Consider the following 15,881-nt stretch of genomic DNA (forward strand, 5'->3'; position numbering starts at 1 on the left):
CTTAATACAAAGTAACCATGAACATAAAGAGTAAGGGCAGGCATTAAGAATATGTATAAAGTTTCAGTTTGCTGATTAGTGGTCAACATGGAGAAAAGGCTTGTGTCTATGTTTGTGTTGCAATAGAAAATGATGAGAAAGTTCCTACAATCACAACCTTTTAACACTTGTAAAATCGCCTGTTATCACTCAATATTCAAAGCTTTTATGTAATGCTGTTTTTTTTGTTTGTTTGTTTGTTTGTTTTTTCAACGATGTTGCCCAGTGGTCACTTTAGGAGGGCTGCAAAGTACAAAAAATAAAATATTCAAGGTGTTCTGCAATATTGTGTAGTCTTAGTCAATCTTCATCTCCCACTTCTCTTTCTGTCCTTCTGCGTCTCTTTGCTTGGCCTGCTCTTCTCGCATCCTGAGGTCCTCCTCTCTACTCAGGCTATCCCCCCGCCTCCATCACGTTTTCACAGAAGGAGCAGTGGCCTCACTGGCCTTGGCCTATGCATAGTCTCATCAGGTATTCCTTATGCTGCTCCACTTGGCAGCTGTACTGTTGTCCTCTTTTCCCCTCTCCTCTCTTCTCCCACTCTGTGACTGTGTCTCCTGCTCCTGTCTCCAGGGGTCGTCAGTCTGCCATCGGCCTCCTCTGAAGTGGAGAGCTGCAGAGATTACAGTCTGATCCCTGGCGACTCAAAGATATTTTTAAGAGATGATGTTAGACATGTGAAATAAAGACTCAGCCCCCATTCCCCCACCTTAAGAAGGCAGAGTAGGGAAGGACGTGAAAATGAGAATTTCAGTGGAAAAAAGAAAGAAAGAAACTGTGTCCATAGACTTCCGAAAACTTGAAGCCATTTTTTGAAAACATCTGCCCTGCAGGATTAAGTGTCTTGAACAGATACTCAAAAACATGCGTGGTTTCGGTCAGCGGGGTTCTTGGAGGGTGTGGACAGTAGTTCAGAAGAAAACAGATGACTGGAAGGGTGTAGCCAATGAAAGCTAATGACATGCTTTCTCATCCAAGCGCAGTGACTATTTACCTATTTTATTCAGTTTCCATCTATCTATCCATCACAATATTTATAGCCTTAATTCATTTACAATACATCACCGCAGATGGGCATCTGGCAATATAGAATACTTTTAAAGACAGTAAAAAAAATATTGCAAGTACATACATTCTAAAAGTATCACCATCATGGACTGGCTGTTTACATGTCTGCAAGCCTGGTCTTAAAAAAAAAAAAAAAAAAACTCCTTATGTCTTATTCTGAAAATTTGCCAGTCTGCAATCAATTTGAAGTCCTCAGGTAAATAACTCCACGCAATTAACCGCTTGCACAGAAAAAAGCGGTTTGACTAAAAAAGGTTTCACAAAAAGATACCTTACGATTCTTGCTGAATGCACCATGAGTTACTAAACCTAGAGTAACTGCAACGACACTGAGCAACTGAGGAGCCCAATCTTGCATTTAAAAATTCATAAGAAATTGCAAAATTGAATAAAGCATGATTAAATCTAGCAGGTTTTATGTTCAAGGTTTTGATTGCTTGGTCATATTTCATCCTTAGAGGCCTCATGGTTGATTTAACATAAAACCAGGATGTCACAAGGTAACTTACGTGAGAATCATGTAGTGCATGGAACTATTTACAACATGAAATCAAGGAAAAGCTTGAATTAGTCTAAATATAGGTGCAGATGTAGATGTATGAAGGTTTGCTTTTGCAACTCTGCTCATCATTTTCACAATTTTTTCAATTTTTAAATGAGAATCCAGAACAAAACCACAATAATTCACTTCTGAAACCTGCTCAGTGCGTTGACCATTAATTTCTAAATTCAAATTGGAGCCACCGATTACAGACCTTACCCTCAAAAAGAAGAAAACCAAAGCAATCTTTTAAACTTTTTGTTACATTCCTACACAATGCAACCAAAAACATCTGTGTATTTTATTAGGCTATGATGTGACAGACCAACACAAAAGGTTATTTCTGCGAGACATTGTTTTCAACATTTGTTTAGAATAAAATAATACAGACCCCAGTCTCAGGTCATTGATGGCCCTAAACAGAATCCAGTGCAACCTATTACCTTCAGATGTTTTAAGGTCAGTATAAACCCAGCTGCTCTGTGAAGGCCTCGTAGTTTTGTTGGAGAACACTAGAGATCAAACAGCATCATAAAGACCAAGGAACACAGCAGGCAGGTCCGGGTGCTTACAGAGCTCTCTGTTCAATGCACCATCAGAAAATGAAACTAGGAAACTAGGCCTAACTAGAAAAAACTAAACAGAGATCAAAAACATCAAAACGAAAGCGATTAAAAAAAAGAAAACAATTGTTGTTAGAGAGCCATAAGGAGCACCATACTGTGGTGATCATTGTCCTTAGCAAGGACAGGGAACCTGGTCAGAGACGATAGACAAATATATAGGAGCTTCAATCACCTCTCAGTAGGATGATCCTAAACATACAAACTGAGCAGAGTTTAAGTCACAACATATTCATTTCATGTTAGAATGGCGTAGTCAAAGTCAAGACCTGAATCCAACTGAGAATCTGCAGCCAGACCTGGAAATTTCAGTTTTCAGATGCTCTCTGTTCAAGGCTTTGCTTTGCAAAGACTAATTGGCAAAACTTCCACTCCCTAGAATTGCAAAGCGCTGACAGATATTCTCCAACTCCAATTCCATTCTTGAAGGGAACCTTAGTTAAATCAGGAAAGGATGATTTCACTACACTTCAGTCATATTTTAAAATAAAACCTCACCATAAGCTTCAGTTCTCCTTTGTGTCATTTCCAAGGATCCGACATTTTGCAGGACGACAGTTAGAGCAGAGGACGACGACATTCAGTATTCTGATAACTTTATTATCAAGTTAAAAAAAGACAATGAATTACAATATTTACAGAATATCCAGAGATAAATGGAATAAAATTGTAAACAATCATTCTAGGCAACATCACAACCCACCATCAGGTAATCAGATGTATATAGGAAAAAAAAGGCAAGGAGAGATTCTAGTTTCAAACTATGGAGACAACAGTCTGAAAAGAGAAATGCTTTTTGAAACAAACTAAACATATATACAAGTATCCAGTGTGTCTTCAGCAGGGGCGGGGACATTTGGTAAACTGGGGATTTTTACAGTCTGGATCCTGAACACAGTGAAGGATTCATCAAAGATCATCACGGAACAACGAACTATACCAGGCCAACAGCTTCATGGCCACACTTGTCCAGACTCATCCTCTGGTTTACGCCGGGCCGGGCAATAAAACTGTATTCCTACGACAACTACTTCCAACGGGCTTTTCCCCTTCTGGGAGGGGAGGCAAGTTTGTTCTACAAAATGGGAGAACAGCTTTTAAAACTGAGCACCAACTCAACTGGATTTAAGCTATTTCAGGAACTGAGGAGCAGATAAGGGCTGCTTTCTTCACTTCTTGTTGACTGGAAAGATCATGAGATTATGAGCAGGCAGACGTGGTCTAAACAAGTCGTCACCGTTCCTGTTAACCAAGAGAACACAGTGGAGCGACACGATTTCGGAGACGTGGACCGGCTACATCTATAGGCTGACTAAAAACCCACATGGCGGCGAAGCTCAAGAAGAGGACCCAAGCGGTTCGTGCTTCCAAATGTACTATTTGCGTGCCTCATCTCTTCATTCGCCACACTAACATCCCTGCCCGATTATTGAGAACTGCATAAGTTTCCTTTTATGCTTCCTTTCTACTCCTTTGCTGCACAAAAAAAAAATAGCAACCAGACGTTGTACAACAGCTCGATAACGTTGGAATTGAGATTCAAAAGTCTCTAAAGGTTATCTTCATATTGTTTTTCTTCCCCTGAAAAATAATAATAATAATAATAAAACAAAACACTCAAAGGAAAACAGGGTTGATTAATCCTTTCTGGAACACCACAGTTCACACATTAAACAAGGAGTTTTGTTTTCTATACATGGCTGCAAACATGTAGCTTTCCTGGGTTCCTACATGTTGAATTATAATCCAAAGATTCCAAGGTCCAAACCTAGAATTCACCATCTCCATTGACAGTTCAATGCAAATAATAATAATAATAATAATTATAATTATAATAATAAAAAAAGACAAGTACAGCAGCAAACACAGCAGGCTTCATAAATATTTTGGTACCGAGAACACAGAGCCTCGTTGGTTGTGCTCCTGAACAAATTTTAAAATCAGAGCTATCCGCTTATTTTTATTTTATTTTATTTTTTTTTTATCACAGATTGTTCACCGTTTCCTGTCGGTTTTTCTCAAATTGGACACAAATTGAACAGAATCATTGTCTCATAAGGCTTCAGGGCATTTAAGCAGCAACTTCCAACAAATACAATCTCTGCTTTTTTTCAAGAACAAGATAAACCATCGTAAAAATAAAAATAATAATATATATATAAAAAAAAACAGCACAAAAAAGTGGACTACTACATGTTTATCAACATAGAATCAGAGTTTAACAGTATTTTTTTTACCTCATGAAAAGTCAGGCATATGTGTATCTGGAACTTTATGTTTTGCTTACACTTGTCTTTTCTGTGATTTTTCTTTTCAAAACGGAACAGGAACTGCTTCCACCCTAAATTTATTATATGATTTTTAAGGACTTGCAAGCCAATTAGTAAAAAAAAAAAAAGAAAACTGGAGACATCTAAAGAAAAGCAACGCTGGCTGCTAATCAAGCCCCAAACGGACATAATGTTGCAGAAAATTTCTCTTTTATTCCTCAGAATTGAATCTAAGTCTTAAAAAACTAAATAAATAAAAAATAAAAACTTAAGACTGCAAACTGCATTTTTTAATGAATGGTATTGTCTGGGTGTAACCTTCCCGAATGTTAACGTGTTTAAGCCTTGCTGACTATATTTCAGCCAACTGTATCAATAAACATGACAACGGAAATCTGACTGTTGAGCTGAGGATGCATCAGACCAGCTCTCACTACTCTAAGACTGGACTATGATACTCCAAATCAGCCAGCATGTGGAATGTTCCCTGCAGGCTCAAGATCTGCAGTGACTCAGCAGCATTGGAACGATCGCTAAGATCATGGAGGCCATGGGGGCTTCAGGCCGGGATAATGGAGGACTGAAATGCCATTGGACTGGTGTCTATCTTTCCAATCTTGAGTGAACAAGGAGCTTGCTATGTCTGACCAATAGAAGTAGAACTTTTTGTTGAATGATGTCTTCAACTGCGGGAGGCGGGGAGGGGGACAGCAACATAGATAAACACGCGTGTATTTGTATTAAAACTCTAGGTTTCGTTAAAGAACTTAGCTATTTGGTATATTTGCCAGTAGAGGAGTTTTATTGTAAGGCACTGGTTTCAAAACACAGACGAGGTCTGAACCCACTGTGGTCTGATTCTGTGCACGGTGTAACCCAGTGAACCTGTGGTTCGATCCATGTTGTCTGGGTCTCTACAGATGTGGTTGCACACACCTAATCCAACCATCAGCACTGAAAAGACAAGTGTAATCTGCCTTGGTCAAGAGGCCATCTTTTTTTTTTAAGCCAGTTGCAGCTCATTTCTGAGTGGACATGAATACAGATATGACACGTGAAACATATCTCTAGGTCTATTAGCAACATGAATCTGACAGGGATAAACGGGGAGTTGTGTAAATTCACCAATAGGACAAACAAAAAGTTAAAGTTAAAGGAGCCGGGCATCACAGGTTGAAGGCTTATACTCAGTATAATATAATATAAAGGGACCTAGATTATAGCAATTTGCTACAAAGGCTGGAAAAAATGTTGAAAATCTCTAAAATGAGGAAAAGATGACTTTTGATTCATACTAACATAGGTTAAGGTGCCATTATTTCTAAGGAATATTCCCACACATTTAACACAGGATGGGAAAAAAAAAAGTCCAAAATTTTCACCAAGGAGTAAGAACTGGTCGCTGTTCACTGGGGCAAACGATTACCTCTTTCACCCATCGTTGGTTTAAAAAGGTAAAATTCACCAAACCTGGAAGCAAAAGATGCTGGAAATAATAAAATGCTAACTTTAGATTTGGACAATATTCTTCATAAATAGCTTGGTTTCGTCAAGGTAGGGATCTTTCTTGGTGGATGTGACCAGAATGTCAGCGATAAAAGAGTTCTGTTCACTATTGGTTACCAATATATTAAGTTCTGTCCAAGGGGACTGCCCATTTAAAGGGGCTCAGACGTTTTTTATTTTTTATGCAGCACAACCTAATACTTATATATGTAACACCTAAAAAAAAAAATCTACTAATGCACCAACTGATAAAAGTCACTTTTCTTTAAATTTTAACCTCCCAAAGGCTTCTGCGCTGATTTTTCCCAATTGTTTTAAGCATGAAGTCGCTACAATCAGTTCAAGGAGACTGTTGATCCGTTTTGGTGTGAAGCATTTCTTTGTCCTCCACATACTGGCTCTGACTAGTCAGTGAGAGATCAGTGGGATCTTCTTCCTCTTTGCCGTTACTGGCCGGGTCCAGTCTCGAGTCCGCGTTAACAGAGGAGTCACTGGAGGACGGAGCCGAGGCCTCAGCAGCTGACGTGGAGCCGGTGTCCAGGCGCGTGTTGTTAACTACCCTGGAGACGAAGGAGGGGGACAAGAAGGAGAGACATGTCAGACTAGTTGCATTCCTTTCACAAAATTCGGCTTCCTGGAGGCGCAACTTTGGCAGATGGAATCCATAAAAGCAAATTAATTCCTGGGCTCCTACAGCAAATTCCAAAACCCATACTTTTCCAGAGTGAAATTAGCAGCTTCCAGTCAACTTTTGGTCCATTTTTAGAACCAACATGTGAGAGACAGAGAGGTAGTTAGAGGGAGAGAGGCAGAGAGAAAGAGAGAGGGAGAAAAAGAGAGAAAAAAGCCCAGATGGAAGCAGCAGCGCTGAGACTTACATGCCGTGTCGCAGGACGTGCCTCTCCCATTCCAGGCTGTTGGTGAAGCAGCGGCCACAGAACTCGCAGGGAAGTCGCTTCTCTCCGCCGCTTGGCCCAGAGCTGGTGCTGCTGGGAGACGCGAGGACTTCTGGGAAACGGAGTTGAAACAAATGGTTAAGTTCAGCGCAAAGTGAGCCAGTTAAGAGTTGGTCCACAGAAAAGTTTAGCTACTTTCACCGGCAGCTCGGTCACAACCAGTTGCTGCCCTTTCTACCTCTTTGTATCTGATGGAAATAGCTGCTCCTTTAAATATTAGCTTATCATTCTAACACTGCTAAAAGTGTTAAATTATTTCTTCTTATGTTCCATAAACATTTCATACAAGAAGTGCCTTTGGTTGATGTGGAGTTTTACCTTGCGGGACAGTGTTTTCCTTCACTACCTCCTTGACTTCTTGTTCCTCCTCCTCCTCCTCTTCTTCTTCTTCATCATCCTCCTCCTCCTCCTGCAGTTCTTCCGCTTCTTGCTCCTCTTCCTCCACCGCCTCATTCTCCCCGTCCTCTCTGATGTTTTCCTCCCTGCCTTTGTCATCCGTCTCCTCCCGGTCATCCACCATGTTCTCGATGATTTCCATTCCGTCGTCGTCATCGTCGTCCACCTCCTCTTCGTCCTCCTCCTCTTCCTCCCCCTGCATGGTGGCCTCTCCGTCCGCCACCATCTCCAGAATTTCACTCTCAGCTTCCTCCTCTGCGCTGCTCTCTTGCTCGTTCAGCATCTCCAGCTGATCCAGGTTGACTCGGCCCATCAGCTCGAAGTTACGGATGACCTGATCAGAAACAAGACGTCAGCATTCTGTTGAGAGCTTTTATTATGCCTTTCATTTGGAGGAGTTTAAAATACTGCAACTCAAGAACTGTGCAAAATTGACACCCCTTTTTTTTCCCACTTTTCTAAAGAAAGTTTTTTTTCTTTCATTTTAATTTGGATCAGGAACATTCGGTGACTTTTATATGCTTATTAAAGCTAGAATAACCAGATCTAAACAAGATTCAGAGCATTAAATATAAAAGCAAAGCAGGTTCATGTTTAATCAGAAAAACTTGATTGAAAATCAATATTTATGTTCTCTTCTGTGATTTGGGATAACTTTTGCTTTTTAGAAGGCCTGCATTTCTTTTACTAAATAGAGCTACAATTATAAGAGTCACAAAATGCAGTTACTCACATATATTTAATTAAACTGATGATTTTTTTTAGAACCTCGTGAAACAGATTAAAGGAGGTTATTCTTTCTTTTTGCACTTTGTGAAACACCTGCTGAAGAATTAGGTGAATGGTGCTCTGCAACGCTCTCAGCACAAAAGGATCGATTTCTGAATTCTTTAGCTTCAGCCTGAAACGGCGCTGCTCTCTTCATCACACTTTTAAAAGAATTTTAATTAGAAATGGAGGCTTTTGAAGGATTTAGATTCCAGAGGAAAACAAAATAAACCCAATATATTACGACACATCTGCTCGTTGCCAGTGAATAAACGGAGAAACGCCTACTGCAACATAAATGTGCAATGACATCACAACATGTAGATTAGTTATGAAAGGCTGAAGTAATCTCACATACAGAGTCCCTTTTAAGGCAAAGATAGTTTATCTTCACCAAGAGATCATTTGTTTTTGCAGCCATCAAAGAAAAGTCTCCTTTCTGAAACATCCCAAGTCCAGCCTTATTTATTTTCTTCTCTGATTTTAACGTCGTTACAAAGGTATCCATTTCTTCTGCTGCTACTAAACTCCCTGGTGTAGTTCACCCAACAAGACTCCGCTCATTGAAAGTCCGCTCATAGTTTCTGTGTACCCATGGAAAATGTAGCTATGCAAAACCGCACATATTGGTCTCCAACTGACCTTGTGCTCAAGGCGAAGGTGCTCCTCTAGCTGGCTGCTGCGGCTGCTGTCATAGTAGCAGAGCTGGCACTGGTAGGGCTTAAGCTCGTCATGCTTCTGCAGATGGAGCTGCAGGGCATGGTCACTTGAGCATGTGAAGGTGCACTTGTGGCAGCGAAGCACAAGGCCCTCTAGGTGACGCGACAGCTTGGAGCGGCTGATCTCCAGAGGAGCCACACGATCTTCTGATGGAGAGGGAAGTGAAAATTAGTTTCATTCTTAACAGACGGGAAGAGGAGGAGGAAGATTTGTGTGAATCTAAATTAGATATGTGTGCAGTGCTGCACATTTTGTGGGCTGTTGTGAGGAAAAGCAAACAGAGCACTGTGGGACTTCCTGTAGTCGTTGACGTCACTGTGAGGTTGCCAGGGAACCAGTGACAGACCCCAGGGGAAGAAAAAAAAAAGTAAAGAAGCAGCAGTTTTCCAGTCTGTGGAACTAAAATGTTAACGTTTACTTACGTTTGACTTTATCTACACTAGGTCGAGGCTTACATTAGATGCATTACTGAAAATCTTCTCCATCCACCATAAAAATGTCAAGTAGAAATAAAACTTTTATAAACAACGAACACAGAAGATTCATAAAGGGTAAGTTGATGGAAAGTCTGTTTCTTTGGTTTGGATTTTATTAGTGTGTTTAAAGAATTGGCAGGTTCTGTAAACATGACCTGACCAAGAACCTTGTTTTAAAACGTTAATTGACTTAAAATGAGAAAAATTAAGGCAAACTGACCCAAACTAAGGGAAACTTGACTAAACTAAGACAAAAAAATTAAAATAAAATAAAGTAAGCTAAATTTCTTTAAACCTAAACTAAGCCTTAAGCTCAGCTTCTTTCGTTGAACAGAGCAGATAAAACTGAATTTCAAATTGAATCGTAGAATTAAACCCTTATATAAAAATACATTGCATGTCAAACATAAATAATAAGAATCTAGAAATTAGAACAGGATGTCAAATAAGTCAAACTGTAAAAAAAATTCTTAGATTAATTCTTTACTCGATGTGTATGTTGGAACCTTGGAACAACAGGAGAGTTTTCACTGATAAACAAACGGCATAAATCTCGAACCGCTCCAGTAAAACTCATACTTCCCATGACCAGTAATACGTACCTCTGTGCAGAACAATGTGGTCAATCATGTTGCTCTTGTGTTTGGTGTGGTAGAGGCAGAGGGGGCAATGCAGTTCCTTAGGTAAATCCCCGCTTCCGCTGTTGTTGTGACCAGCCTCGACATGCAGTGAAAAGTTATCCCTGAAAAACATTTACGGACGGATTTTGCACCCTTAGTAACATTTCAAAATAAAAACGGGAGCGCTTCGATAAGAAGGTCGGTAGCTTTCTCTCACTTGCAGCAGGTGAAGAAGGAGCAGTCTTTGCACTTGAAGAGCTTCTTGCCGCCGTGGCGGTCCCTGTAGTGCCGCCGCAGACTCTGCATGTACCCGGAGCTGAACTCGCAGAACTCGCACGTGAGCAAGCCGCACGGCGTGGAGCTGCCGGGTTGGAAGTTGGAAGACATCTGACTCCGGGAAGCCAGCTTGTAGCGAGTGAGCTCCTCGCAAACATCAGCTGGCTCCAGGTCCGACGGATCTGAGAAAGAGGCAGGAGAAAGAGAGAGGATATTACAATCTTAAAAATCGAGTCATTTCATCTCAGGAAATTACAGCTGTTAATTGCAAACCACACAACAGACATGTCAAAAATGAAGGACTGTGTGAAAGCTTATAAAGCAACATTCCAAGCTTTGGATAGTTCGTCTAACAATGCCCAATGAATCCTTTTAAAACAGAAACAGTATGGCAAGCCTACCGAAACTGGCAGAATGGGCAAGAAAAGCAATCAGAAAAGCAGCCTGTGGTAACTCTGTGGGAGCTGCAGAGAGTCACAGCTCAGGTGGGAGAATCTCTGAACGGAACAACTTCTATCCAGTTACTTTAAATGCTGGAAGAAAGCCGTTGTTACACCGCAACGTAAAAATGCTGCATCTAAAAGCAACACCGTATGTCAACCTGAAAATAGCTTCTTGGTGGAAAAATTGTGAATATTGTGAAGATGGTCAAAGATGATGAGAGAAGGGATGGAGCTAAACAAAAAGCAATCCTATAAGAAATTCTGTTAAAAGTCACCTAAAGACACGAGAGTGGGCAGAGGTTCACGTTTCAGCAGGACAACAATCTAATCGCACATCCAGAGATAAAATGGAAAGGCTCTGCTCAAAGCATAATCATGTTTTATGATGGCCAGGTCAGAGTCCAGACCTTTACAACCAAGACCTGATAATGGCTGTTCACAGCCCTCTCCATCATTCTAGCTGAATAAAAAACTAAATTCTAATTGATTTATGTGCAAAAATAAAATTAAAGTTAAATTAAAGTAGCTGGAAACATAGCCCGACAGAGTTGCAACTGTGATTACAACAAAATGTCAGTTTGGAATAAATGGGACTGAACATCCTACTTTTCAGCCTTTCTTGTAAAAACAAAACAAACAAACAAAAATAAAGGAAAAAAAAAACTAAATTAAAACAGCCAGTAGTTTTTTTTTTGTTTCCATTTCATAATTCTGCACCGTTTAAAAATACTTCTAAATTTCCTCGGCTGTGTAATAACTGACCAAATAAATACAAACCTTCCTTCACTTCTGGTTTTATAATTGAACAATAATTTATTAGAACGGTACAAGATGTTTAGCTCTTTCTGGAACTGGCCAACATAAAAACACAACTTCACTCGAACTGAAATACTGCATTTTATATTGACAATCCATTTAAATATCCATTTAAATTCATATTTCCCTCATCTCCAGACTACAAAAAATACATTTTCTCCTATGTATGATCAACCTGTAGCTTTCAGGATGATGACACATATTTACATACTTTCTGCTTATTGATGATGCTACAGGTATCCGAGCTCATCGCACCTTTGAAACTTATTCATGAGGAACTTAAGCGGACCTCTGCATTATGAAGACAAAACAAGATCTGCTGACGTGTAGCAGACTTGAGGTTGTTGAGTCACTCTAATAAAATATGAACATAAATCAAATAACATCTGTTTGGCCCACAAACGAAGAGAAACTTCAAGTCAGAAACTACAAGTCACAGAAGTCACATTTTGTGTGGCTTAAGCTTCAAACGTGCATCCGCAAGACCGTTCACATCACTGGCTCATTTGTTTAATTCATACACGTCTTGCATAAAACAAAGTAATCCACCCACTGCTACAGCACTGAATTGATTTGCTGCGTCAAACTGCGCAATTTCACTATCGTATATATATAAGAGAGTAAGCATGAGCGTCTTCAGTCATCTTCATCCTCCTTCCCCCCCTCCCAAGGGTCTATGATATCAGTGATTGGGCTCATGCTTTCGTCCTACTTTGAGCCTCCAACACATCAATAAATAAGTGGAAGGCACACTAATAGATCATGTACCCATGCAGGAAAAGCCGAATTCAGCACTCAAAGTGAGAAGAGCTACAAAAGGAAAGCTTGCACTTTTTACTTTTTTTTTTTGTCTAAGATCCGATTTTAGACATTTGCAGAAGAGGTAGAGAAGTTCAGATGTACCACAGTTGATTAATGTTTTATTGTCCTCTCTGCACTGTGAAAATAATAATAAAAAAAAGACAAAAAGCAGAAACAAAACAAATTCAGTGGTGATTTGAATGAAATGGAGCCGGCGCTCCTGTTTCCGCTATTGAAGAAGGAGAACCATGCAGTTGTTGACGGTCTTGATCAAAATCACAACCACATCGTCAGCTTAAATATTTTCAGGTTCGAGTGTCAGTTCGATTACCGACAGATTTTGCTTCTAAAAGCAGAGGCAATTGACCAGGCGATCTTCACAAGGAAGAACAAAACAAGAAGAAAGACTTGTTTGGTCTGAATTTCAGATATTCAGCGGAAGGTGGCTGGTTTGACGCAGCATGGAGACATTCAATATGTCAGCTCTGCTCTCTCTCAATGCTTCATTTGTCCTGGTAGTGCACAGCTGACAGCAGTGGATGGTGCACTGAGGAATGCTGCACCGCTCCGGCTCCAGGGAAGATTCCACAGCTCCAGCAGCAAGGTGACAGCTGCTGCCAAGAAAAGCCTGCAAGCTACGCCGCTGCTGCAGAAAAAAAACAAAACAAAAAAAAAAAACACGGCAACACCTAAAAAACACAGCAGCGTGTCAAGCTGCAGCCAGAGCGCCGCTTCGACTAAACATATTCGGCAAAGAAAAGGCGTCAAAGACGAAACTGAGGGGAGACCTGGAAGGCAAGAATCCAAAGCAGATTTTGTCTTTGTAAGTGCATCAAGATGTCTGACATAAAAAAGGGAATGAAAATAGTTGATGTGAAACTTGTTAGCTTGACTTGGAGGTGGGGGGAGAGGGGGGATAAAAAAAAATCTTCCAACTAATGCTATAGAATGTGAGAAAGTACACAGGGCAACTTTTACTTTTATCTCCATCCGGCCCGTTTTGTAATCTGCATCCAAGACATCACCGTCTAAACCTTCAAAAACTTCTCAATTTCTCCGCCTGATACTATCGAGTAGTCTCCCATCTATTGAAAAACTTATTGAAGATGACGTTATACCATCTGTGGTCAGATGAGAATGGTCAGTGTGCGCAGCCTGTCGGGGGAGCCTGATAGCAGCGTGCGCAGCCTGGGTGGCAGCTCGGAGTTTCGGGAGGGTCAGAACCTCGCCGTGGTCCGTCAGAGAATGCTCCTTCAGCTGGCTGATGGTCATAGAGGAGAATGGGCAGGACAAGCACTTGTATGTGTACTGCTCACCTGGAAGGAAATGAATAAATGTTAAAATATATATATATGTTGTTATCCATTATTAGAGAAACAGTTAAAGTTTTTTTTTGATTTTTTTGCAGAAACAAAGCCATCTGTATTATTTTGTAACAGGCAAGACAACCTGGAATCATTAGGGCTCCCCTTTGTATTCGTGGTATCTAGTAAAAATATTCGTACTCCTGGAACATTTGTGACGTTATGACCACAAACTACACTGTATATTTTTTGGGACCAACACAAAATAGCACATAATTGTGAATTGGACGGCAAATGACGCGTGGTTTTCAAATGATACTGGCAAACAAGAATCTGAAACATGAAACACAAACAGCAGTGGGCTGTAAAACCACATCTAAAGCTTTGGACAGTTCAAACACCAATATTCAATCCAGTTAGAGGCTGTCAAAAATGGTTCTCGACCCCATGGCTTTAATAAAATAGCTTCAGATCAATGTGTTAGCATTGCCTAATCAAAGTTCAGATCTTTATTTGTCAAGAATGTTAAATATTTTTTTATGGCATTCCTTCCACTTCACATTTATACATCGCTTTGTGTTGGTGTATCACATAAAATCCCAATAACATACGTTAATGTTCGAGGTCATAACAAGAACAAAATGTATAAAAAAGAAAAGTTTTAAGTTTTAAGGGGCATGGCAACTTTTCAAATGGCACAGAAGAAAATACAGACTTTTGGAAACGAAGTGGAAGGAATTTGGGTGTGGTTGAAAAATTCTCCACTGAACTAAAAGTCTGACCAGGTATTTAGCATTTGGTTTCCATCGAGATAAATTAAAAAGGCTTCTGGTAGAGCACTTGAGAAACTATATATTTTTTTATTTATTTGTGTTAATTATAGAGATCTCACTGAAACGATTCACAATAGTAAACTGCTGGTAAAACTGGTGGCCGAGCCATTTCAAAAAGCTTGATCTTATCAGTCGGTGTTGCCGACATCGTCACCGTGACGCCGCCACAGATTCAAGTTTCCTCATTTCTGTTGCATGTGCTCAAAAAGCAAGGTAGCAAATCTGATCTGACTGCAATGTGGCTTCACAAGAAGTGGTTAGGCTGGAAAATCACTGCCTTACTGAGCTTTATCTAGGGAGAACATCACATTTTGAACATTTCAAGTTCCTGGTAGAACAGCAGAAGACATCAGCGAACTTTTATCCTCAACTGAAGATAAGAAACTTTGCGTTTCAGCAGAAACGGATCTTAAGCTGTGCTCTGTATAGTAATGAATTTGTTGCTGTTTTAGTCCTTCTGCTTTCTGCTGTAACGTGTGACTCAATGCAACTGTGTGTGCAGGTGTGTGTTTACCTGTGTGGGCCTTATGCAGGTGGCTCTTCAAGCGACTCGCGTAGGCAGACTTAAAGGGGCAGAACTTGCACTTGAACGGCTTGTGGTGACCATGGTGAGACTGCACATGTCTGTCCAGGCTGCCGTGACACAAAACATGAAAAAATAAAAAGTAAAATAAAATAAATAAAGGAGGAATGTTTGGATTAGAACAGGAGAAAGGAGAAAAGGGTAATGATGTTCATCTAACTAACAACAGCTAAATATTTGCTAATGACTGCATAACATGGAGCCAAGAAGGATGAACTCATCTACCCACAATCCCCTTCAGGGAATGAGTGCGTCAGTATCCTGTGGCGATGGTTGGAGCTGTGTTTTTTAACGCCAGTCCCTCTGCGGTGGCACGAGAACGCAGCTTCTTTCTGGGTCGGGGCATGTACAGTGCAGAGGGATTACACCTGGGAGCTCAGAGGAGATGAGGATTCTCCCTTTCCCCCTCTCGCTCTCGCCGTCTCTGCGGCAGATAAAACAAATCGCAGGACCAAAATGTCCCGTCTCTCGCTGTAATGTTTGCCCTTCGCTCTCCTAACAGGCAGGAAATCTCGGAGAAGATTGGAGATTCGGAGGGATTGCGATCAGGTAAACAGAGCGAGGTGTAAAACTGTGCTCGGAACAAAATGAGTTCAACAGCCAGGCGATTGAAACGGCAGATGTTGTCAGAATGGAAGGGTGTTCGAGGAAACGGTTTGAAATGTAGGAAACTGAGGCCTGCATCTCCAACAAACGGTGCATGCAGATTCAGCTAAGTGACTAAGTGAGACCATTCTCCCTGCCTGATGTGAAGTAAAAGAATTAATGCACCTACAGCGCATAATGTCACAAATGATGTAACAACTCAAGAAATTATATATATGTATATATATATATATATA

General features: G+C 40.5%; 1 protein-coding gene across 3 annotated transcripts in view; it reads right to left on the reverse strand.

The window, feature by feature from the left end:
* Positions 1-2,850: 2,850 nt before the first annotated feature.
* Positions 2,851-15,881, reverse strand: part of znf462 (zinc finger protein 462) — a 24,381-nt gene continuing 11,350 nt past the window's right edge. For 2 of the 3 annotated variants that reach the window (XM_007558962.2, XM_007558961.2), the window contains exons 5-12: positions 14,971-15,089; positions 13,438-13,635; positions 10,201-10,441; positions 9,966-10,105; positions 8,810-9,033; positions 7,322-7,733; positions 6,926-7,055; positions 2,851-6,607 (exon numbers count right to left, since the gene is read on the reverse strand). In XM_007558962.2, the coding sequence (XP_007559024.1) occupies positions 6,388-6,607; positions 6,926-7,055; positions 7,322-7,733; positions 8,810-9,033; positions 9,966-10,105; positions 10,201-10,441; positions 13,438-13,635; positions 14,971-15,089 (1,684 nt within the window). In that variant the 3' untranslated portion in view covers positions 2,851-6,387. The remainder of the gene's footprint in view (positions 6,608-6,925; positions 7,056-7,321; positions 7,734-8,809; positions 9,034-9,965; positions 10,106-10,200; positions 10,442-13,437; positions 13,636-14,970; positions 15,090-15,881) is intronic. The other variant, XM_007558963.2, reaches the window with a different exon arrangement.

The sequence above is a fragment of the Poecilia formosa genome, unplaced genomic scaffold (assembly GCF_000485575.1).
Source record: "Poecilia formosa unplaced genomic scaffold, Poecilia_formosa-5.1.2 Scaffold100, whole genome shotgun sequence".
Lineage (NCBI taxonomy): Eukaryota > Metazoa > Chordata > Actinopteri > Cyprinodontiformes > Poeciliidae > Poecilia > Poecilia formosa.